The sequence below is a fragment of the Calypte anna genome, chromosome Z, assembly GCF_003957555.1.
Source record: "Calypte anna isolate BGI_N300 chromosome Z, bCalAnn1_v1.p, whole genome shotgun sequence".
Taxonomy (NCBI): Eukaryota; Metazoa; Chordata; class Aves; order Apodiformes; family Trochilidae; genus Calypte; species Calypte anna.
In genome coordinates, this window is record NC_044274.1 from 45,259,629 (window position 1) to 45,284,419 (window position 24,791).

General features: G+C 35.3%; 1 protein-coding gene across 1 annotated transcript in view; it reads left to right on the forward strand.

Annotated features, from left to right (window-relative positions):
* The window catches only part of PTPRD (protein tyrosine phosphatase receptor type D), a 262,399-nt gene that overhangs the window by 151,474 nt on the left and 86,134 nt on the right, over window positions 1-24,791 (forward strand). The window contains exons 14-21 of the mRNA XM_030466839.1: window positions 853-1,046; window positions 2,254-2,280; window positions 4,257-4,374; window positions 9,377-9,964; window positions 10,395-10,495; window positions 11,363-11,622; window positions 16,007-16,097; window positions 22,672-22,881. Of these exons, the coding sequence (XP_030322699.1) occupies window positions 853-1,046; window positions 2,254-2,280; window positions 4,257-4,374; window positions 9,377-9,964; window positions 10,395-10,495; window positions 11,363-11,622; window positions 16,007-16,097; window positions 22,672-22,881 (1,589 nt within the window). The remainder of the gene's footprint in view (window positions 1-852; window positions 1,047-2,253; window positions 2,281-4,256; window positions 4,375-9,376; window positions 9,965-10,394; window positions 10,496-11,362; window positions 11,623-16,006; window positions 16,098-22,671; window positions 22,882-24,791) is intronic.

The following is a 24,791-nucleotide window of genomic DNA, read 5'->3' on the forward strand; positions in this document are numbered from 1 at the left end:
TGTCTATATATATATATATATATATATATATTTTTTTTTACTCTTTTTAACACCAAGTACCTTTTTTGTGAGTGACATGAATCTGCTGCCTTTTTGAGCCCATACATATCCTTCTTCCTCCTCCTTTAGCATAAAATTATCTCTCAGGGGAAAATCTTTCTGCCTTTTCCTTGATTTTACAGTCATTGTTATTTTTAAACACGTCTATGAACTTTTTTTCAGGTTTCTTTATTTTTTTCTTTAACTGCTTCCTTATTCCATCTTGAGCTTTTCTATTTGGGTTTCTTTGGTTTTTTTATTATTTCTCTTTCTTTTTTTTTTTTTTGAATTTTGATTTTGATCTTGGAAAACTGATGCTCTACACATAATGTTTTCTTCCATGCTTGAAAATGACAGAAGACAGCCCTATTACCAGCTTCCTTTTTATTCTACTGAAAACCAAAAAAACAAAACAACACAAAAAACCCACAAATAACTTAGCAAACAAAAAAGAGGAAAACTTTTTTTTTAAACTTCTATGTTTTTATTAATAGTAGTCTTGTTTTCAACGGTTAAAATACCTCTTTGTGTAATGCTTTGAACCTCAAAGCATCTTCCTTGGCTTTTGTACATTTTTACATGTTTTTCTATTTCTCTAATACTCTTTTTTCTTCCATTTTTTGCATCAGTCATGTTTTTTGATCTTTTCACTGAAAGGTAGAGGAGATTGGTTGAGCATTCTTATTTGTTGAAAAAATTGTATTCTTCAAAGGAAACAGTGAGTCTGCCCTCTTTAAAAAGGAAAAAAAAAATCAAAAGACATGGGTGGGACAAGTGCCTGTAATTCTCTTCTGTCCAATGATGTTGTTCCAGTTCCTAGTGGTCCTCCTCGCAAAGTCGAGGTAGAGGCTGTCAACTCTACTGCTGTTAAAGTGTCGTGGCGCTCCCCTGTACCCAATAAGCAGCATGGCCAGATCCGAGGATACCAGGTCCACTATGTGAGGATGGAAAATGGAGAGCCAAAGGGTCAGCCCATGCTGAAGGACATCATGCTGGCTGATGCGCAGGTAATTAAGGCTTTTTAGCACCTTTTCTGTGTCAGAGTGAAAACATTTTGTGTACCAGAGAGCTATCCAGAGCTGCCTTTTTTACTCTTTACTTTTCAACCTACCGGATAACATTTTTTATGTCTGTTTTTAATACTTCTTTTTTTTTGTTTTTTTTTCAGAATACTTACAGTTAAATTTGCCTCAGGCATTTTATATGAACAAATAAATGATTTTTTTTTTTCTTTCACTGCTAGTTCTAATTTTAACTCTGAAAATACCTTTTTTGGGAACAGCCCACCTACATCTACGTTTTACTGATGACCTAATTATCAAATTCTTGTATCAGTTCCTGGAGGTCTTTGTTGCAGTTTTTTCTTATAGTCTGTCCCTCTGTCTATCTGCACATACTGTTTTGGAAGACACAGCTTTAATTAAGTGGAGGGAACGGTGGAAATTTTTGGGGAGGTGAGAAGGGAAAGGGAAAAGGGAGAGGAGATCAAAAAAGAGAGGCAGCTATACTTTTGTTCTTTGGTTCCTTCCATGGATTTTCATTTTCACCCTCTGTGGAGTGGTAGTTTAAAATATTTTTAAAAATGAGAAAGTTAGAAACTGGAGACTAGATGAGACATAGAAGCTCAAATATCATAAAGGCAAAAGTTGTATTTCTTTTATTTTCAAGTTTGTCTTTGACCTGCCTGTTCAGGCCAAAAGTGACTGATTTTCTGTACTCACCTCCTTTTTCCCCTGCTGTTCCTTTCTGCCTAGCATAAATCTAAGGGCTTCAGAAAATATGAAGACCTTGATAGATTGGCATGGTTAGGTTCCAAGATTAAAAAATCCTGCTATTAATTTAAATAAGGCATTGGATTCATTTAGGAGACTCAAGCATATGGCCTAGTAACATCATCAAATGAACTAGGTGTTGTATTGGTAGCTTTTACTAATGCAATCTAGTACAATACAGGAGGATTCATAATTACTTTCATCTTTCAAGGAAAGAGAACTAGATGTTTTTTAGGAAGAGCAGAAATGGAATTAAAAATGCCTGGCCTGATTACATAAACCAAATTCTACATGATCTGCATGTTTAATTCAAGTGGCATACTATTTTTCCAAACATCTTTCATATTTGTTTTACTATTAAAAAGAAAGCATTACCTTAACCAGGCTACAAATCTCTTCATTTCTTCTGTTTTTCCCTCCAACATTATTTACTGTCAATCAGTGGGAATATGATGATACTACTGAACATGTGAGTAGTTTTGGACTGGCCAGAAAAACTATGTGTTGGGTTTGGGTTGGTTTTTTTTTGGTTTTTTTTTTTTTTTTTTTTTGCTTGTTTGCTCTTGTTTTTTTTGTCCATTGGCACAAATGCATGTTCTTAGTATCAAGTTTTCTTGCCTTGTGGTACTTTTGCTTGTTTGCTTGTTTCTTTTTTCCCAGGACAATAGGGGTTAATGTTGCTAGTTGTGGGGTTTAGCATGATGAAAAAATGCACAGAACTGGTTTGTGTTTTCTTCTTTTTCATACCTGTCACTAACTTAGCATCACAATTTCCTTTCCACAAGAACGTGTTAGAAAAATAAAGTGGTTCAGAGTTGCCTAGCAATCTGAGATTTTTCTGCATTCATTTTAAGGTTAATTTTTTTTGTGTATCTGAAATTAAAGTGAGTTGTGTTTTCTTTTTTTGTAATTTGATAAAAGTATTTTGTAAACTGTCAGGAAAACTAAATGCCAGATATGCCTACGGAACATTTTGTTGTATCCAGATCACACTGATGAATAACAATACTATATGCAATCATATCAGAAGAGTGGCAGTTGGGGTTTTTTTGTTTTAGTTTTGTTTTTTTCCTTTTATCATTGTATTCTGTAAGTATCAGGTGCATTTTCCTTCTGAAAGATGAGAAGTCTGTCTTGCTGATTTTGACCTTTAGGGTTAATTCTATTCTCAGAAAGAGTCTAAGGAGGGATTCTTTTTAGTAGGTTTTTGTGGGGCTATATTTATTTATTTATTCTATTTTAGCTATTTTGTGCACTCAGTCTGATCATTACCTTGCTAAATTCTAGTTACATCTGTATTAAGCTCATGTCCACCATCTTGAAAAATTTATATACTGTGGGTAGTCTGACCCATAATTTTTATATTATCTTTCATGGTTGTTGAATCTGAGGGAGTTATTACACATTTGCTACTTATTCTAGATGCATACATCTAGCATCTCTAGTAGCACTGAAATTAGTGTAAAACCATTCAGGCATGTGCAAATGCAAATGAGTAGTCCGTTGGTTACAGAATGGAAGCTGATGAGTCAGGAACTTTGGGCCAATCAGTTGCCTACAAATACTGTGCTTTTACAGTTGCATATAAAATTTATCCGTATTATGAGTGTCAAGGCTTACATTCATCTTACTACCCATACAGCATGAGTTTAGCTCATTTCAAGCAACTTGCCATTCACCATCCCGTGTGTGTGTATATTTGTGTGTGCATGCACGTGTCTGAAAAGATTCTCTTTTGCTTGGACAGTTCACAGTCTGATCTTACTCCTGTTCACTTATACTAGCTAAAGAGCTACTTGTTTTGAAGATGCTGTCATTTGTTTGAGGGCTGTGAGGCTTATTGTTTGACCAGATTTTTAATGGTGTTTTAGATGGTTCTTTTAGACCTAAAGAGAGTTGTTTCTGAAGTCATTTGAGATTTTTTTCAATCCAACAAATGACACAGGCTGCAATGAAAGTTTTATGAAACTAACAAGGCTTTCTTGGACAGCTAAACTATTGTTACTTACAAAGTTTGGATACAAGCGCAACACTTTTCTTACCAGGCATTTTAAAACTATAGGAGCAATGTCCTGTAAATTACTAAGTTAAGCAGAGTTTCTCATCTCTACATCTGCATGCATTTCACAGTATCAGTAGTATTCCTCAGGCAAGGTGTTTCAGAAGCCTTTATTCACTGTTCACACCACTAAGCCTTTGGTCTTGCACCTTAAACTACCTGAGGCATGATGCGCAGAAGTGAAGTCTTTTATTACTTAAGCAAGTGAAACATTGTGCATGTTGAAGTATTTCACACAAAACAGTCTGTTGGTACTCCCAAATGCTTTCCATCACTGCCAGTAGCACAGAAGTATGTGCCCTGTTTATCATATACATGGGTTGTCTGAGTGTTTCCTGGAAAAATACCTATTTTTAATAAATTGTTCTTGCATTATTTCACCTTAGGAAATGATAATTTCTGGGCTTCAGCCTGAAACTACATACTCCTTTACTGTGACAGCTTACACAACAAAAGGTGATGGAGCACGCAGCAAGCCCAAACTCGTGTCTACTACTGGTGCAGGTAATACTTATATACCTGTTCAACTCTGAATGAATTCTTTGATTCAAACTGATAGTATTTTAATCCTACTATTTGGAAGTGTCCTGCTGTGTAAAACATGTTTATAGGAAAGGGGGTTTTCTCTTTCAGTATTTGGCCCTTCATTTATATAGATAAAAAGAAGAACTAGGGTCCCACTTTGTGCCTGTCTCGGTTCAAGATGCAGCCAAAGTGTAATACTCACCTTTATACTCTCTAGTAGGGCTTCCATTCTGATTGATGTCTTCTTGAAGAGTTAAAAATAGAAATTCATAGCTGAGAAGAATATTTGAAAAAAATTGTGAAGGGCTTTCTTGATCTGTTTGAGAGCAGCAGTGCTGCTGCCTGTCAGTAAGAACACTGAAGTGACCTATCCATATGACAATCCCAATTTATCTCACAGGGATGTGATTATTAAAGCAGAGAATTAGAAGACAGAGTGGAAGGTGAGCCTGTAGAGCTCTGAAACCCATACTGCTTCAGTTGCTGTCTGAGGCATAAACTGGGGCAAAATATGCCATGCCACTTTGTTCAGTCTACATTTGATGACAGGTGCTATTAGATGGTGGGTATCTGACTGTGTGACCAGTTCAGGTGCTTCAGTTAGAATTTACAGAGTGAGCTGAATCACATTTGGATAAGGGACAAGGTTTTTTTAAATTTAAATGGTTCACTGTGGCACAGCTTAGCCAAATGGTGCCACCATACCTTAGTCTCGTGTTCACCTGTAGGTGTTCACAACCTATAGGTGTTCATTTTCTGGATTTTCTTAGTGTAGCCCTTAAGGCTACTCCATTGCAATCTCATGGAAACCTCTGTAGCACCAGTACAATAGTGGTGTATTGTTTATGCTAATGCATAAGGTCCAAAAGACATCTTTGTATATGTGTCTATGCCCATTGACTCAATTTTTAAAACAATCACTGGATATAAAGCACAACCTGTGCTAATGTCAGAAACATCTATATCCTTGTTTTGTCAGCTTTCTTGAAAAGATCTCAGTCTTGGTGGCTCTCAATATAATACAGTTTTATTTCAGGTTTTAGAGTACCTTATAGATATTACTCTTGACTGATGCCAAAATTTACCTCCATCTTCTTTCCTGAAGTTTCATGGTCTGGTATATATTTTTTTTTGTTTGCATTTGACCTTGATTTAAAAAGTTAGATTTACAAAGAAAGACACTGATCCATTATGATATCTAAAGTTACCTTTTTAAATAATCACAATTCTGTAGATTATGATTTGTTTTGTTTCTAGACCTAAACATAGGCTCTGGAGATCGACTTGCAAAACCTAAGGCTACTGTGCGCTTAGCCCTTATTGCCAATTCATATTCCACTCTTCCAGGATATCTGGTGCTTCTACTTTAGGAAGACTAACAAATTCCATGTTCCATAAAACTTTAAGAGACTAACTGAGAATCAGAGGCATGCCTGAAATGTAATTAATATCCACTGTCCTTGCTGTTTGCTTGGACAAGTAATGTTTGTTCCTAGTCTCTGGGATAACAACTAGTTAACATTTTGCTCCATCATACATTCCAGGTTTCATGAAGTCCTCTTAACTTACTGTTATATCTTGCTGTGGTTGAGCTCTTTTTGCAAGGAAGATTGCAATGTAGGTTTTTTTAAAAGTTGACAAATAAAGTCAGTGCCAAGAATTTCCAGCATACTGTGTTTCCATGAGACTACATCAGGCAGGTGAGGGATTGCTTCGTTGACGCCAGAGACTTGCAGGCTTGAAATGCACCCTCTAATTCTATGAGAGTTTCCACTTGATTTTTTTTTTCCCTAAAAAAAAATTATTAAAATACTACAATAAAGCAAATAAAGTGTCTGGCTTTCTAGTGTAATTTTCAAACGTTTAAGTCAGGTGCAGTTGTTTTAGAATGTGTGAGATTATACCCACAAGAAATGTGACAAGACAATAAAGGTCTAAGTGTTTACTGGATAAGCTGACTATTCATAAGTTAGTCAGATGATAAATAACTATTCAACTAAGTCCAGTTAGTGATAAAAAAGCATCAGTTTTAGATGTGAAAGATACACCAAATGCAAGCAAGCCTTCAGTACCGTAACTACAGTTTTAGGAAAGTCATTGAATAAGGTTAATATTTTCACTCGAGAGCGTGTTCTTTACTTATATTCAGTTTTCTCTCTGATTTTTGAAATCAGATGGAAGAAAAAAATGTGCTAAATGTTTCCAAGTATTAGTATTTGAAAATTTAAAATGACTTGGGGCAAAAGTTGAAAAATACATGAATAATAAGACCTGGATAAAAATTCGGACTTACTGCTCAGTGAAGCCATACAGTTTTTATGGAGAATGTAATGGGACCTGTGCTTTCTGGGTTGTAGTAATTGAAAAATCTCATAGACAGCAGCTTGCTCATTATTTGGAATCTATTCTATGTGTTGGACAGCACACTTGAAATACAGATTTCAGATAAGAGTAGAACAATTATATCAAGACAGTGGTGTACTGCATAGCAGCTAACACAAACAAATTAGTAGGGGTAATTTGGCAAAGGCAGCTTGCATGAGCTTCTACTAGTAATGCCCTTCCATTACAACTGTTTGTTGAAATGACTATTGCAAAGGGGTGTATGAAGGACATCTTGTTGTATAACAACAGAGGTGAACTTCACTAGATCAAAGGATGTATTTTTTCATGGTCAATTTCACATCATTTGGGCTTATGGCAAATTCAGATATTGTTATCAAAAGAAGTTTCTGGGCAGAGCAATTCCATGACTTTATGGTATATAGGACTGCACACAATCCTGCCCTTTGTCCCACAACACTTCAGTATTCACAAATAATCATGTTAATAGAAAATGTTCACTGAAAGCTATCTGGAAACACAAAGTAAGAGACAGATGTTTTCTTTCTCTATCAGTGGTTGTGTGTTAACAAACAGGAAATTCATACACTTCAGAAAATCAGATAGGTTCCATAATATATATATATAAAAGTGACTGATATTATTTACTAGTTTTATCACATGGTGTCTTATTGGATAAATAAGCCTTACTGGTTCCCTTTTTCTTATCAAGAGCAAGTAGTAATTTATTTTTTTCTGTATAGCTACCACAAAGGTTAAAAAATAATTCTAAATGTGAGGTCAGCTGCAAGGAAAAAAAAATTACCACAAGAATAACTTTATAACACTGTTCTTCAGTCTCTTCTCTAGAAAGCTGGAAGAGTTATTATTCAATTTGTGTGGACTCCTATTTCATATGCTCCATTTGTTTCAGTAATAGTTATAATGTAGGGAAAAATAAGTTCTGCAAAGGCCTACACAGCCTTTTCTTTGTTCCATAAAAGCTCGTAATAATCAATAAGGGAAAGTTAGTGCAGCAAAAAGCGTAGGAAAAACTTAAAATTCTGGGAAGAATACTAGGCAATGAACTAGACATTTTAAAGGAAGGGTATTAGTAAAATTAGAAGCAATATCAAAACTTATGATAAATATAATAAGAGCTTATTAAATGTGGAATTTTCTTCAAGTCATGCCATTCCTCCCTCATTATTCCTAATCATTAAGGAATGGTAGTCAGAACTTCTTACAATAAGAATCTGATTTGTTGAGTGCCTGAGAACTGAAGATAAGTAAAAAATTCCATTGAAGTGTTTAAATACAGGAACCAAAGCTCACAGTGCAGAAGTTGTATTCACATGGGAAGACTTTGAATGCAGATGGAACTAATTAGTCTTTGTGGAACTCTATGTTATCATGGCACTACTAGTCCCCAAACAATTCTAGTCTTTTGACCTGTCAGGCACTGGTACACTGAGCACCACATTTCTAAATAGTTACGGATATGCTTTGTTATCAAATAAGGAACTGTAACAGAAACAGAATAGTTTTAAATAAAAATGTTAATGAAAATACAAATGAAACATGAATGAACATAAATAACTATGAAAAAAGTAATAAATTAAAACAAATATTGAAATCAAATAGAAACAGCAAATGAGAGCAATTGATATTGGGGCTCCCAAAATTTATACCACATCAGTTTATATCGGGATTTCCCTCTCTTTTGGCATTAATTCAATCCCATATACTGAATGTCCTCACCTCACTTGCAGTCTGAACTTCTGTGAAAGAAAAATTGTCAGTTTGGACCATTATGTCCCAGCTGAGGAGTGGAATGTATCTGATGTGCAGGTTAAAAAGAGCTTCCAATTTATTCTTCTTCAGAATAAATACAGTTCACATACACTAATACTGTCCTGGAAGCTAAATCATTTGTAATAAGCCAGGACAATCAGAAAATTAAATTCTGAACTGTGCTACTGCCCCAAGTTGAAACAGCCAGTGCTGGAGGTGATTTGGATATGGGAAGTGGAATGATAAGTTCTATCATGTCTAGTTATGACTGTTGATGGTAAGTTAGGTCTAGCCTACCTTCTACCACACTTTGACCATCGATGGCCAAAGCTATGTTAGACACATCTAGAAAATTGTGTTTTCTCCATTTTATTAACATGATTATTACTGCTAGTAGTACTAGTATTACAACTGCTATTATTGTTGTTACCATCCATTATTTTTCCATTTACAGGAATGGCAGAAATGTGCCTTGGATTAAATTAATGAATACTTATGACAATACTCTTTTTTTGCAAGCAAGTATTTGTAAGTGAGACAGAATTGTTCATAAGATGTATGTTTGAATTTTTCCTACCTGACTTGTGTTCCTAAGTCTTGTGTGCCTCTGAATGTTTTCTGTATTTAGAACTAATGGTGAGGGAAGAAGACAATACACAATAAATGGCTGGACTATCATAGTTCATTACACTCTGTGACTCAATAGTACAGGAGGCAGACATTACTTCTTCTGTAAGACAGCAATTTGTGGAACTAAGAGTAAGGGAGGAGAAAATTAATCCCTTTTCCTGCTAAAACTAGCCTAAAGAATTGTATTTGCAATATCCATTTGTATTTATCATCTTTAAATAACATTGTGCTACAGTTCCAGGCAAACCTCGGCTTGTGATTAGCCACACACAGATGAACACGGCTCTAATTCAGTGGCACCCTCCTGTGGACACTTTTGGCCCGCTGCAGGGTTATCGCCTGAAGTTCGGTCGCAAAGATGTGGATACGTTTACAACCATGGATTTCACAGAGAAGGAAGATCACTTCACAGCCACAGACATTCACAAAGGAGCTTCTTACATCTTCAGGCTCTCAGCTAAAAATAAAGTGGGCTTTGGGGAGGAGATGGTTAAAGAAATTTCTGTTCCTGAAGAGGTACCCAGTGGATTTCCCCAAAATCTCCACTCGGAAAGCTCTACTTCTACATCAGTCCAATTAACTTGGCAGATGCCACTCTTGGCAGAGAGAAATGGCATTATCACCAAATACACCATCTTGTACAGAGATATCAATGTTGCTTACCAGCCAGTTGAAGTCCCTGTTGTTCCTGCTGATACCACTATGACACTTTCTGGTTTAAAACCAGATACCACATATGATGTAAAAGTACGTGCCCATACAAGCAAAGGGCCTGGTCCATATAGTCCAAGTGTCCAGTTCAGGACACTGCCCGTGGATCAAGGTAGGATTTGTCTGCTTATGGCGTTGACCTTTAAAGGAGTATAAGTCTTTGGATATCAGTGTTTTTGAAGCTGTAAATAAAACTGACTGGCTCATTCATAAAAATAGGTTCATCAAACACAAAAGGTAAAGTATGAAAATCTTAATATGTTTTGGATGCCTTAGAATTCAGTTGTCCCATGCCAAGCAAGCTCTGGCTAACATCTTCAAAATTTTTCCAGGTAAGGAAAATGTAAATGTTGAGCTGCCACTAGATAAAAGTGAGAATGAGTTAAAATGTGGTATTTAAGTATGAGCAAACAGGTAGGAAAATTGAATCTTTGAGGCTTTTTGACCTAAGTGGAAAGCAAATATTCTCAGGTAGCAGTGGAAATACGACATGATGTAAGCTCCAAGATGTTGTTTATATACATTGTTTCTTTTTTTTCCAGCAGTGTTTGCAAAAAATTTTCATGTTAAAGCAGTAATGAAGACTTCTGTTCTGCTGTCCTGGGAAATTCCGGAAAATTACAATTCAGCCTTGCCTTTCAAAGTAAGTTATTTTCCATTTATACAACAGAAGAAAATAGATGATGTCAGTCACCTAGCTAAGTAGGTTATCAAACATGTCTGGGGTTGTTGTATTTTTTTTGTTATTGCAATATTTATGAATGCAAACTGACCCAGAATTCAACCATTTTCCAATATGAGCTTTCCACTCCTGAGGCAGTATTTCCAAGTCAGGCTCATTCTGGTTATCATGCATGGTATGAGCACCTTGCTAATTTGTAGTTTATTGCTACTATATTTTAGTAAAAATAGTGAAAGGAAAGAGTAATTGTCTTCTGTATTAAGTCATGTCTGTAGTGTAGCTAAGTACCATTTTGCTTTTTGTCTCCTCACATTTGCAACACCACATTTTTGTATTCTAAATCTTTACTCCATTGCCTAGAGTGTTAGCCAGATAAGGAGACTCAGTGAAACCTGCAGTATTCCTGGCATTTCTTCCACATCATTCTTCGTCATTTGTGTCATCTCAGGCAGGGGAGAGTGAAAAGCTGTATTTTACAAACTAAACATTGCAAAACTCCTTTTGAATACGGAGTTCAAATAAAAAGTCAAGGTAACATTATCAACATATGTGCCTTGATATTAATGCTGAATTCAAGCAAAACTACTGAATTTGAATAAGCAACATAGGATTTTAGAAGTGCTTATTCTGTTTTAAATTAATGCAGTTCTTTTCTTCCCCTTGGAACAAAGACATTTAATTGCAGTAGTTAATTCATTACTATCTTACAGCCTAAAATGTCCAGTATCTTTCACTTAATCTTATAGCTAGGTTCATTCCTGAATTCAGGATGTCAGTATTACTTACCTTCTCTTAGTAACAAAAACCACTTTCAATTTATTATCCTAGATCCTTTACGATGATGGGAAAATGGTGGTGGAGGTTGATGGACGTGCTACTCAAAAGCTGATCACTAACTTGAAGCCAGAGACATCTTATTCATTTGTGCTGACAAACAGAGGAAACAGTGCTGGTGGTCTTCAGCACCGAGTGACAGCAAAGACTGCACCAGATGTGCTTCGCACTAAGCCCGTCTTCATTGGAAAGACCAACTTAGATGGCATGATAACTGTGGAACTTCCAGAAGTACCTTCAAATCAGAATATAAAGTGAGTGAGTTTGTAACATGCCATTGTTTTTATCTCCAGAAAGATGCTTGTTCTTACTGCTAATAACACCTAGGGCTATACCTGTAGACTAGGGCTTTACTCTTCCTAGCATCAGAGAGTACAGCAGTCTGCAGTAGTATTTGGACTAACACTGGACTAAGTTTTGGTGATTCCAAACTGGGAGGTGCTGTTGACTCTTACAAGGGACAAGAGGCATTATAGAGGGATCTGCATATGTCAGACCATTAAGCAGTCAACAATGGCATGAGATTTAACAAGAACAAATGCCACATTGTGTTGTTAAGGTCTTTGAGTATGTCCAGCAGAGGGTGACAAAACTGGTGAAAGGACTGGAAATCATCTACTATGGGGAGCATCTAGCAACTCCAGCTTTGTCTAATTTGGAGAAAAGAAGGAAGTGGAGAGGAAGCTGCTGAACTTTTCTCTCTGGGATCCAGGGACAGGATGTGTGGGAATGGAGTAAAGATGCGTCAGGGAAGATTTAGACTATACATTAGAAGCCGCTTCTTTACTGAAGGGGTGGTAAATGCTGGAACAAATTACAGCCTGCCATTGTGTAAAAGAAAGTTGGACAATGCTCTTAATAACATTCTTTGGTCAGTCCTGAAGTGGTGAAGAATTTGGACTGCACAATCATTGTAGGCTCTGTAGATTTAAACAGAAAAAATAGTATTAAAGAGCTAACCGCACATGTTCAGCAGGAATTAGAAAGGCTAGACAATAGAGATTTGCCAAGAAAATGTGAAGCGTAGTACAATCAATAAGTGTTATTGCTCTTATAGTGATTCTTGTTGGTCTATAAGGTTCCCATGTGTAATGTAAAGGAAATGGGGAGGAAAATGAGCAAGTCATTAACTATTGTTGGGAATTCAACTTGTCCTCTCCCTGGTGGATTTTTACTGATGGCTTTGTAGAAAGCTTCTCCCTTTTTTCATTACTGACTGAGAATTTTGAGGCAGGTGAGGTCAAGAAAGAAATGAGTTTGAGACATTAAAAGGATGAAAAACTGAAAAATGTAACCATTATCATTAGATTGAGTAAGATGTGGTCAGTAACAAATGTAGCTAAGGAAGACTGAAGATGGAATGAGTCAAAAAGATTTATGAGGCATTACACTGAGAGAGAAAAAAGTGCTGGTTAACTGGTCAAACAATAGTAGAAGATAGCAGGGGAAAAAGATCCAGTGCCCTTCCTTTTATGTAGTGCAAAAGAATGAGTCTAAGTGACATCAGAAAAGGTACGTTAAACCTGTAAAGTCCAACTGCCAGTTTTGCAAATAATATAGCTCTGTTTTCTGTATCTCTTTCCTAAAAATATGTGAAAAGGCTTGAGATAGAAAACCAAAAAGATTGACTTGACCCTTGGAAGTGGGCATGCCAAGCCAACTACGTACTGAAAAGAAAAAGCTTACCTGAAACTTGCTGGAATAAACGAGATTACTGTAGCTATATACTTTGTATGGGAAGAACAATTTTGTGTAATAGTTACATTGAGATTTTTACACTTGCTGTTCCTCTATGAGTACATTTTATGCTCATGATTTTCTCTATCTTGTGGTGAAGTACTATACACTGAGAATCTTTCAGTAATACAAATTACACAGAAGGTGAAATACTTGATGGCTTGCTTTTCTGGATTATAGATAAATACTAGTGGGAATAAGGGTAATGTTATACGAGCATTTTTAATTTATTAGAGATGGTAGAAATAATTATTATTTCTATGTTTCATGCTGATATGGCATAGAAATTGGAGCAGAGCTCATCTTATGCTAGGTAAAATGGATGGTATTTGCGTACATCAACTCAAGTTAGCCATTTATTCATTTTCCTGCTCTATGTTGAAGTAATTGAAAGCAACTGTTATGTGTAAAAGACAGTTCATGTTTCTCAGAGTCTGTTCAATCATTGCAAAGTCTTTGGTAAAAACAGTTTCGCAGATGACTATGACCTTTGCAATACTCATTAGTTCAAGTACTATCCAAGCAAATCCTCTATAACACTTTCTCCTTTCTCCAGGGATAAAAAAACCAAACAAGCACACAAAAAAAACACCAACCAACAAAAAAACCCCAAAAAACCAAAATAACCCCAGATAAATAAAACAAAAAAACAAACAAACAAACAAAAAAAAAACCAAAAACACAAACAAAACAAAAAACACAAAGAAAAAGTATCTCAAATCTCAAAACAAACAAGGAAATAATAAAGCAAATAATAAAACATGTTTTGGAACAGATGCTGCATTTCTGGCATTAGCTAGAAAGAACAGAACTTTGTTTTCCTTTGCAATATGCAGCACTGTATATTTATATGAACAGTTTCATTTTTCTGCTTACTGTTGATGTACTTCTGCTTTCAGCTTTGAAACACTATGTCTTAGTAGATGATCGCTGAAAGTCTTAGTAGATGATCAAAGTTATGAGTGGGAGGCATGCATGAAGAAAGTGTGAAAAAGTATGAAAGTCACATTTACATTCTTGATATTACTTGATTGAAAAAAAAAACATGAACAACCTGTTATCTTAAAAAAAAAAAAAAAAAAAAAAAAAAAAAAAAAGAGAGAGAAGGAAAAAAGCCAAAACCAGGATAAGTAGAGACTGCTGTGCAGTTCATCCAGCAAATATATATTCAGCGTCTAGAAGACATACAGGGGCCAATTTTGAATTGCTTTTTGTCCTGCTTCAAGAAAATTAATGTTGGTTGTAGTTATTAGATATACAGATAAATCAGCATTCATTAGCATTTATTAATTCATTTTTAAAATACATACTCCAATTTAAAATCTAGTCAAACGGCCTTGCTACTTTTGGACAAGATTGTCAGTGTGAAAGATAAATTACCACAATGTTGTTATAAGAATGCATGCTGCAGGTTTTATATATATACTGGAATAAAAAAAGTGAGCAGCAGTTAAAAATCTGCGACCAGCACTTGTTTTTTTCCATCACCTCCTGTTAGACCTTAGCATTACCAAAGGGAAATTTCTTAACACAAGAATTAATAGATACAAGCATTTTCTATAGCAACTAAAAATCTAAAGTTTTGTTATATATTTTTATGGGAAGGAGCTTTAGTTAAGAAGACAGCATAAAAATGGACCAATAGTATCCAGTGGAATGGAAAGACAGTTTATAGAGTAGGTTTAGATGGAGATGGTTTTTGCTCACTTGTAAGGCAGTTCTTCCTCTGTAGATTTTCTTGCATTAATTAGGTTTTTCAGATGCTCTGCATGAGTAAAATGAATAGTCAATGCTGAAGAAGGCTGAATAGGCTTTAAAAATGGTAGACCTGAAGATGGTCCACTAAAATTAACTTCTATAATGGAGACCAAACACCACCTTAATAAGCTCTGCTGTTACTAGAAACAAAGGAAACCAGTTTCCTTCCCTCTTCTCTGAGATGGAAAGTGCTTCACTTTTTGACAAGTGTGTTTATCAAGATGTATATTATACCCTCCTGAATGTCCTGCTGTTGTGATTCTACTGCTTCTTTTCTCACACTAATGGGAAATTCTGGATTTGTCTGATACATATGCAAGCATGTATACAAGATTTGTGAAGGAAACAAGGAAATTGCCATATCTCTATTAAATTAGAAAGTATAATTTTTTTGTCTCTAGGAGCAGGGGTGAGAAGAAGGCAGGTTTGAAATGAAGAGGAAGGTATTTTCAGGAAAATGTTTCTGAGGAAAACTGATACATATGATTTGCAAATCCTAGCTGTAAGGAGAGATTACACCAAGCTCTCTTGTCTATGACTGTGAACAGAATGCTTAAGTAGATAAAGATGATGGTGATTGATACTTGAAAGTAAAGAGTGTGTGGGTGGAATGTGTGCTATGTCTTCTTAGTTTTCTGTTTATAATAGTATTGGCATCAACAAATACATTATGTTAACCTGCTATTTAGATTACACATGATAATGGGTGAAGATGGGGTGATAATTGATTTTTAAATACATGGTAGTATGTTTCAATTTAGGGACTTGGGTTTTTTTCACAGTATGCTGGTGGTAGGGCACAAATATCCCACAGCTCTTGTATTTCAAAGGAAATAATAAACTGCAGTCAAATATTTAGGATTTTTAGAACACTGTAATTAAAGTTTCTTATGCATATTTATGTGTTTACATGAAAAGGCAGGTTATTACTGCCATTTTTGGTCAAATGTTTTACAGTGGATGTGGTTTCAAGAGTGTGAATCTTTGGAAGACTGCCATGGCATAATAATGTGCAAAAGATTGTTTTCAGAATACCTCTGTTCTCTTTACATTCTTCTTAACACATGCCTACTCCATAGATTTACCTATTCCTTTTTCTTCAACTTCAATTTTACCCAACTTTTTTTTTTTTTTTTTGTATAGGGGTTATTACATAGTTATTGTGCCTTTGAAGAGATCTAGTGGAAAGTTTATCAAACCATGGGAGAGTCCAGATGAAATGGAACTAGACGAGGTACTGTTTGTTTTTGTTATCATCTTCTCCTTTATTAATGAAATAATCTTATTATTCATATGTGATTAACTCACCAGTTTTAGAAGTTTTAGCTGTCAGGATATTTTATAATTATATTTGAATTAGCCTGTGGGGGCTGTAACACCAGTTCAAATGACTTAAATTAAAAGACAATAAAGACATTAGGTTGCAATAATGCACACAAAATTATCTTTGTTGGCATTAATATTTTATCCTTTTCCTATTCAAAGGGTAACACAAAGGTGCAGAGGGTGAAATTAATTGTCAGCAAAAGCTTAATCACCAATGATATGAACTCTAATAAAGGTCTGGTTCATTAGTGGTGTGTTTACTAAGCCTGTAACAAATGTTAAATTGCAGTTTATACTGCAATTTAACATTTGACCTTCTTGTGGTGTTTTCACCTGATTCTCACATACTACAATACTTCCAATGAGAGAGATTTTACAGTGGTCTCCATTCTATTGACATAAATAAATAAATGGAGTAGGAAGTCAGGAGTATCATAGAATCATAGAATTGGCTGGGTTGGAAGGGACCTCAGAGATCATCAAGTCCAACCCTTGATCCACTACTGCTGCAGTTACCAGACCATGACACTGAGTGCCACATCCAGTCTCTTTGTAAATATCTCCAGGGATGGAGAATCCACTGCTTCAGTGGGCAGACCGTTCCAATGCCTGATCCCCTGGCACAACTTAAGACCATGCCCTCTTGTCTTGTTGAAAGTCATCTGGGAAAAGAGACCAACCCCCACCTGGCTACAACCTCCTTTCAGGTAGTTGTAGAGAGTGATGAGGTCTCCCCTGAGCTGCCTCTTCTTTAGGCTGAACAGCTCCAGCTCCCTCAGCTTCTCCTCGTAGGGTCACAGAGTAAACAAATGAATAAATTAATTAAAGTATGAAGGAACAACATATTGTCATCAATCAGCTCTATAAATTACATCAGCCTAAAGGGTGGGAGTATTTTCATTTTAGGAATAAGCCTAATAATGCTAGCAACCAATTCTTTATGTTATTAATATGATAATGATTCTAGGTATAAGTATAGTCAGCGTTCAGTTCTGATTTCTTTATTACTGGAAGAGAGCATTACTTATGCAAACTTGTCCATCTTCTTTCAATCTGTGGATTTGGAATAACACTGATATTTTTATTGTAAAACTCTTTCAAGAGTGCCATGTGAAAGCCTTGTACAAAAGACACATGGTGGTGTTCTTATTGTGTCTGGCTAGGATTTTAGATCTCATGCAGATACCATGGTAAATTTTACATGTAATATCTCTGCAATTCAAAGAACACCAATCAAAATCAGTTTCTTTTCTCCTGTTTTAATAATCTTTTGACTAGATCCTGTATAATTTTACATTTTTCTAATTTGTTTTTGTTGAATTCAAGAGTTTATGTGTTACAGAGATGCTTCACCTTATACTTCTTCATAGGACAGTCTCTAGGAAGTTATGATCATCACAGCAGTTTTTTTCCCTCCTCCCATTGACAACTGAATATCAATTTCAATGTTTGCATCAAAATGCAAGGAAAATAAAGATCACCAAGCAAACAGTGCTGTAGAAAATTTTCAAAATACAGACATCTTTCAGTCCTTAATTTGTTTTCTGAGCACAAAAGGCAGAGTCTTTACAGCAACAGGACAGTTCTTAATCAGAAGGTTAAAGCCAACTGCTTAAAAGAAGGCCTGTTTTTAATTACTGCTGACTGACTGATTGAAGCCTACATTTCTTCTTTACCAGTTTCATTCATGTGCTTATCCCATTTGATTTAATTGCAGTGATAACTTGCTTTGATCTACTAACCTCTTAAAAGAACTTGGAATGTAAATGCCGTCAGCTCATGATCATAGTCCTAGGTGACATCAAATGATGTTAAATGGTTAAACTCTGACAGAAAGACATACAGTAATGGAAAAATTATTTTGTTGTACCACTCACTTTTAACATCCAAAGATGGCAGTCACATTCAGCAACATTAACAGATTAAAGGATGGGTGCCAAATGACATTGAACTGTTTGGCAATTAAATTCTGTAGGTCCTGCTGATTCCCATAACAAAGGGTCATTTTAATCATCTTGCAAGTTGCAGTGCATTAATTTGTATAACAGATTGATAAAGAGCTGATTTATTAATTCAGAAATATTTGGGTTAGGATGGGTTGTTTCCCACTTCTACTGTTATAATTGAGACCACATTGTAGAATTAATGATGGAAGAAATAAGATATTCATTGACCAGAAAATGAAAATTATTTCTGATAACAAACTAAAACCCTTTATATATCTTTTGCAATTGTCACCAATAGGTACTAAGCAGGGAACAGTCAAAAGCAGGCAGCAAATGTATTTGATGCTAACTCATCCAGTTTCTATTACTTAAAAGACTGTTTTACTTGCAGCTGTAGGAAGTATGTGCATATTGTTATTGGGTGGTTTCTTGACAAACATGCAAACAGTGGCACAATAAAAAAATTGGAAAAAGAAAAAAAACAACACGAAAAACCAACCACAGTCCTCTCTGAGCAATTAGTTCCTGTTGGCCAAGTGAAATTACTTCTGCATATATTTTTTTACCACAATCTCAGATATCTGGGTAGTATCAGAAAGGGTTAGGCAACTGATTGTCCCAAGAAGTTAATTGGAAATACTTTGGTTAGATTGTCAGAAATATTTGCTGAAAACACTGATCTGCAGTGTAAACTTTGGGACATAAATGGCCAGTCCCAAAGACTCTCCAGCTTTGCTGCAGTTATCTAATCTTCCTGGTTCAATCTCAGTTGTAATGGAATCTGAGTTTTGAGAGAAACTAAGAGAGATGCAAATCTTAAAAGATCAGAATATAACTTGATAAATTAAATATAAACAAAATATTTGAATGTCTAGTATTACCTAATGGGATTTCTTGATATTTGTAAGAAATATAGCGTAAATAAAAGTCAGTGTGTTAAATCTTAAATCAGTTCAGAAATTTTACTGAATTCCTCATATAAAATACAGTAAGAAATGTATGTAAAAGTAATGGCATTTGGCAACAATCCCATATATTTATATGGAATTCACATATATGAAACATGAATGAGGCCAGAGGCTTATCTGAGGTCTATTCATTCATGTGTGATCAATGTCACAGGCAAAATCTACACACAAATGCACCTAAGTCTAGCTGGCCACAGGTAATGAATAGCCACCTCTGAAAAAGTTAAACACATTTTATTTGACTAAGGCTAATTAGCTTCTAGCATTAATTCCCTTTGAAGATGTACAGGGTTAACTGCTTTCCATCTCTGATGCAATGTTATCTGTTGCATATATGCATTCTTCTGTTACAAATTCAAATGCAAGAAATAATTAAGATCAAATTTATTTCTTTTTCAATCTCAGTTTGATTTTGATTGCAGAACTCTTGCAGTATTTTGCCATTGTATTTTCACTTCTTTAGAATCTGAATTTTAAATATGTATATCTAGTATAATGTAGAACTATACAATAAAGAATTTAATTGAGGTAGCTACAGAAATAACATTAAATTCTGGTAGAAAATGTTCCCATCAAGTAAAATATCAGTTATCTTCATGGATGGCTCAAGCCACGTATCTCACCTTATATTCTTATTCTTTTCATATCTATCTTTATACTTCAGCAGACTTCAGGATTGTCAGTGCTCAGCCCTCTGCTCAGATATTGTTGTCCTTATGTAAGATGGCTTCATATTGATAAAAACTTTTCACAGAGTGCTTCCTCAGCAGATCTTTTAAGGGCTGAAGCAACCTTAAACAAACTGATAAGTCTCTGCCTCATGTTCTGCCCTCATTTATTCTGCCTGGGGCAGAGTAGGAAGCTACCAGCAGATGTGAGAGTCACCTTCAATAAAGCAACTAAATAGAAATCTCCTAAATATTACGGTTCTCTACTGGCCTCATTTTTATGTCATGCATTGCGCTCATTAAACTGTTTAGGAAGAATGGAAGATAAATATGGGCTCCTAATTGTAATAGAGTCTTTGAGCGAAGAATAACAATTTCTAGTATATGCTGGTGCCTGGTTCTTTTTTACTGAGGATTCATTGCAGTATACCAACTTTTGTGTTGGACCACAGATACTGATAATATTTGAATGTAAAATCTCTGCAACAGAGGACAAACTCAGGACAAACTTAGAGATGGAAAGCAGTCAACACTGTAGATCTTCAAAAGAACAACATCCAAGTGCCCTAAATGCTAAGGAAATTGGGACCAAGTGATACAGGTTGCTTCCTTTGTCTGTACCCTGTGTTTGAAATATGTACTTCATAAAGTAATGGGAATTAAAAGCAGAGTGAGTACTACATTGTTGTACATGTACTGGCCTTATTAATTGTCTTAAGTGCGAAATACAAGATCCCATGTGGAGAAGGGAAGCAGATGTGCTAGCGAAGATGAGATGTAACAGTGAAGAAGAGGCTGAAGCAAGATAGAGCTTCCCTGACTAAACACATTATTTAAATATACAGTGAAGATTACATATTAATCTCTTTTTTATTGAGCTCTGTCTAGCTCTGGAGATTTGTCTACCCCTCCTAACAAAGCAGTTTGTTCTAATCTATTGTATTAGCACTTCTTGTGTGCTGAAAAGCGTAAAACAACTGTGTGACCTTGGAAAAATTATGATTGCAGTCTGAGACTACAGGACATTGAGTAAGTTTCATAAGTGAAAAATGAGAGGAACCATAAAGAGACCATAGAAGTCATCACTTATAACCCAGATAAAGTTCAGGTTCCTTATAATTAAATCAGATTATTATTTTTTTGAATGCCAGTGTATCTAAAATTATAAAAGATATTTAATAAGCACTGTCTGATTCAAAAAGTGATTTATCAATGAATTGTACCAGCTGAGCTTAATTTCCTCTAGTAGTTATAATACATTTTACAAGTTTGAGCATAGCATCTCATCTTGGCTTTAGAAAAATCTCTAGCTTTGGCCATCCGAAAAAATATTTTATGAAACAAGGAAGAGTTATATTTTGAAAGTCAGATTAGGCAGTTAAAATCTGAAGTGAGGATTCTATATTGAAGGGTGGCAGATAATATTTTGTAGTCTGGTAGTAATTGAGCTGTTTTAAGATTCACAGATCTGATTTTATCTATTGTGTAGTGATGTACAAGACATGAAGAACACACTTTTTATGCTTTTGAACGAGTAAAGTGGCAGTCACTTTCAGGTTTTGGATGGAAGCTTTCTTTACAGATCACTCCCATAAAGCCTTCTGTACTTCATTGTCTGTTTCTGAAGTACACTGAAAAGCACTCTGTTCCCTGAGGTGTTCAGGAATTTAATATTAGCAGAGTGTTTGGGTAGTCCTTGTGTTAGAGAGAAGAAGAAAAAGCTATCCATAGCTACTTAGCATTGAGTTCTTTGTATTTCAGCGTTACCAGAAAAAATTAAATAATTAAAAATAGCATATATGAATTTATTTTGCTTTCTTTTTTAATTTTACATTTTTCATTACTGTTTTTTAAATAGTTACTTCTTGTGACTTAATAAATTCTGTTGTATCAAACAGGACATAAGAAAGTACCTTGAATATTCATATGCAGGGAGAGGAAGTGATTGTCCTGCTGTATTTGGCACTGGTTAGACTGCACCTCAAATTCTATGTTCAGTTTTAGGCCACGCACTGCAAGAAAGACATCTAGGTGCTGGAGAGAGTCCAGAGAAGGGCAGTGAAGCTGATGAAGGGTCTAGAGAACAAATTCTGTGAGAAATGGCTGACAGAACTGGGTTATTTAGGCTAGAGAAAAGGAGGCTGAGGGAGAAGACCTTATCACTCTCTACAGCTACCTGATAGGAGGCTGTAGTGAGATGGGTGTTGGTGTGCTGTCAGGAGCAACCAGTGGTAGAGATTTTGATTGCAATATCAGGAAATATTTATCCACTGAAAGTGTTCTCAAGCTTTAGAACAGGCTGTCCAGGGAAGTGGTGGAGTCAGCATCTCTGAAAGTATTTAAAAGACATATAGATATGGTCCATAGGGTTTAGTGCATAAGGCTTAGTGATGGGATTGGCAAATTGGCAGTGTTAGGTTTTTGGTTGAATTCAATGATTGTAAAGGTCTTTCCCTTAAATGATTGTATGATTCCTTTCTATGACTAATTTTATATATATATAAATATACACATCTACATATACACACGTGTATATATACACACATACATAAATATGAGCTGTGTATATGTATGTCCTCAGAGAAGATATTGCTAGGTTGGGGTTTTTTTAACTTCCCAGAGGCAACGATATCAGACAGTAAATACTCATCTAACTGTTTTACTTTTGTAGTCCAGGTAGTGCATTTGCTATGTAGTTTCTTACCTTTAACAAGGTTGACAAGAAATTAGAAGATTTTGGAAGAACTGGTTTAGTGATACTGGTACACCCCATGCAACATAGATAAACTCCTGTTTATACACTGAATTTTCTCATTACTTTGTCAATAAAATACATTAAAATTGTTTACATTTATCTTTCTGTTATTCCTTTTTCTCTTCCTTCTCTCTTCATTCTAAAGCTGCTTAAGGAGATAGCTAGGAAACGCCGAAGCATTCGTCTTGGGAGGGAAGTTGAATTAAAGCCATATATTGCAGCTCACTTTGAAGTTCTTCCTACGGAGTTCACATTGGGGGATAAGAAGCATTATGGTGGCTTTGAGAACAAGCAACTACAGAGCGGTCAAGAATACGTCTTCTTTGTTTTGGCTGTAATGGAGCACTCAGAATCTGTAAGTTAGTTAATATTTTTCAATCCCAAAATTACTTTTTCATAATCTTGAAAACATTTTTCAATGCTTACACCCCAAAAGCTAATATTTTTATAGTATATGCCAAGACACCTCTAAAGCAAGTATGTCCTTGTTATTTCAATTAATTTCTTGACTTCTCTCCTTTGCTTGCATCTTCAGGTGCTACTTGTGTGTATAACTGAAAACTAAGGATCAGCTTTTATCAGCTCCATTGTCCTTATAAAATTAATGCTCTGCTATTTGAGATCATTGACATACATTCTGAGACAAACTTCACAGCAGCATCTTTCTCAGCATACTTTAAGCATACTTTTTCCTTAATGCTACCACTGAATAGTGATATTGGATGCATAGGATTCTTGGAAAGATCTGTGGAGTCAGAGACATGCACAGCTAGCTTTTTTAGTTACAGTCATTCCCTAACAACTTTATCAGGGAATTGTTAGAAAATAATTTAGTAATAATGAAAATACCTGAGGTGAGGTAATAAACTGTCATTGCTTTTTATATAATTCATCTTGTAGTTACATCCCTTTATTCTTGGGTTAATCTACTGCATGTAATATAGTGTAAAAGAGTCAGGATTGTTGGAAGAAGCTGAAATACACGTTAGCATTTTAGCATACAGTGTCTAATGTAGTGTCTTTCTAATTGGTACGTAAACCTGACAGGCATATTTGCTGGCTCAACCATTTGTAACTGCTACTACCAATAAACTGAATTATAGTCAAATACTTATAGTGTATAATCTTACACTATATATATATATATATATCTATCTTATATATATATTCTTGATGTCAACAGAATTTGCCTCCTTAAACACAGTGAGGAATTAGTATCAATTGGAAGACTTTTGGATTCGTAGCTTCGTTTGAAAATAAAATAAGTGCCTTCTGTGAATTCTAACATAAATCGAACATTCCCCTTTTACTTCATAGACAGAATTTTGAAGGCACTGCATCAGAAAAGTTCAAACTGGAAGAAGTACACAGCTTTTGGCTATAAAGTTAGGTGGCCAAAAACTGTGTGTCAGAAAGTGCCTGTACTAATATGTATCTTTTCAATACAAAATGCCATTTCTTATTTTTCCATAATTATTAAGGCATTGGTCATTTCCTGTAACCCTAAGGTTATTACTTTGGTAGAGAAAAATCAGGATGAAAAGCAGTAGTAAATAGGGCTGCCAGTTTACAGCTGAAAAGGCTGGTACACGGCAATGTATATACATGGGCATACTGGTTATTTCAGAAGGCATTACTCAACCTACAGGATGAATAATACCAGGTTTATCATGCCATCTGAAACATCCATGTGAATAAGCAGCATGAGGCACTCACAGAGAGTAAAGAATCTATAAGGATAAGTGAGCCTCAGTGACTGGTGGCCTGTATACCTACTCTCAATGTAGTTGCTTTCCTTACAGGATTATGGATTTACAGTTGTATGAGCTGTAATTTATGAGGGGTGTTTTCCCTGATACTGAATATACTTTTCACATAAAGTCTCTCCTCAGAGAAACACAAAATTTCTCTATCGATTGGGAGAATGGAGAATTTTTTTTACGAGAGGACATGGGAAAGTCTGAATTTGTTTAACTTAGTAAAATGGAAGCTGAGAGAGCTTATGATTAGAGTCTATAAATATGTTAAGTATCCTATCAAGAGGAAGGGTAGAAAAATTAGATAAATTTGACGAAATAATAAAACAGTTTATATTGGTTATTAGTATATGCAGGATAAAATTAAATTCAAAATCCTATTTATTGAAGAACAGGTAGAAAGTGCACATACTGTTCCCACAGTATCCCTGTGTATACCTTTCCAAGCATTTTTTCTGCCTGCTCCAAAGGAAGAGGCTTAATATAAATAAGTTCTTACTGTAGCAAT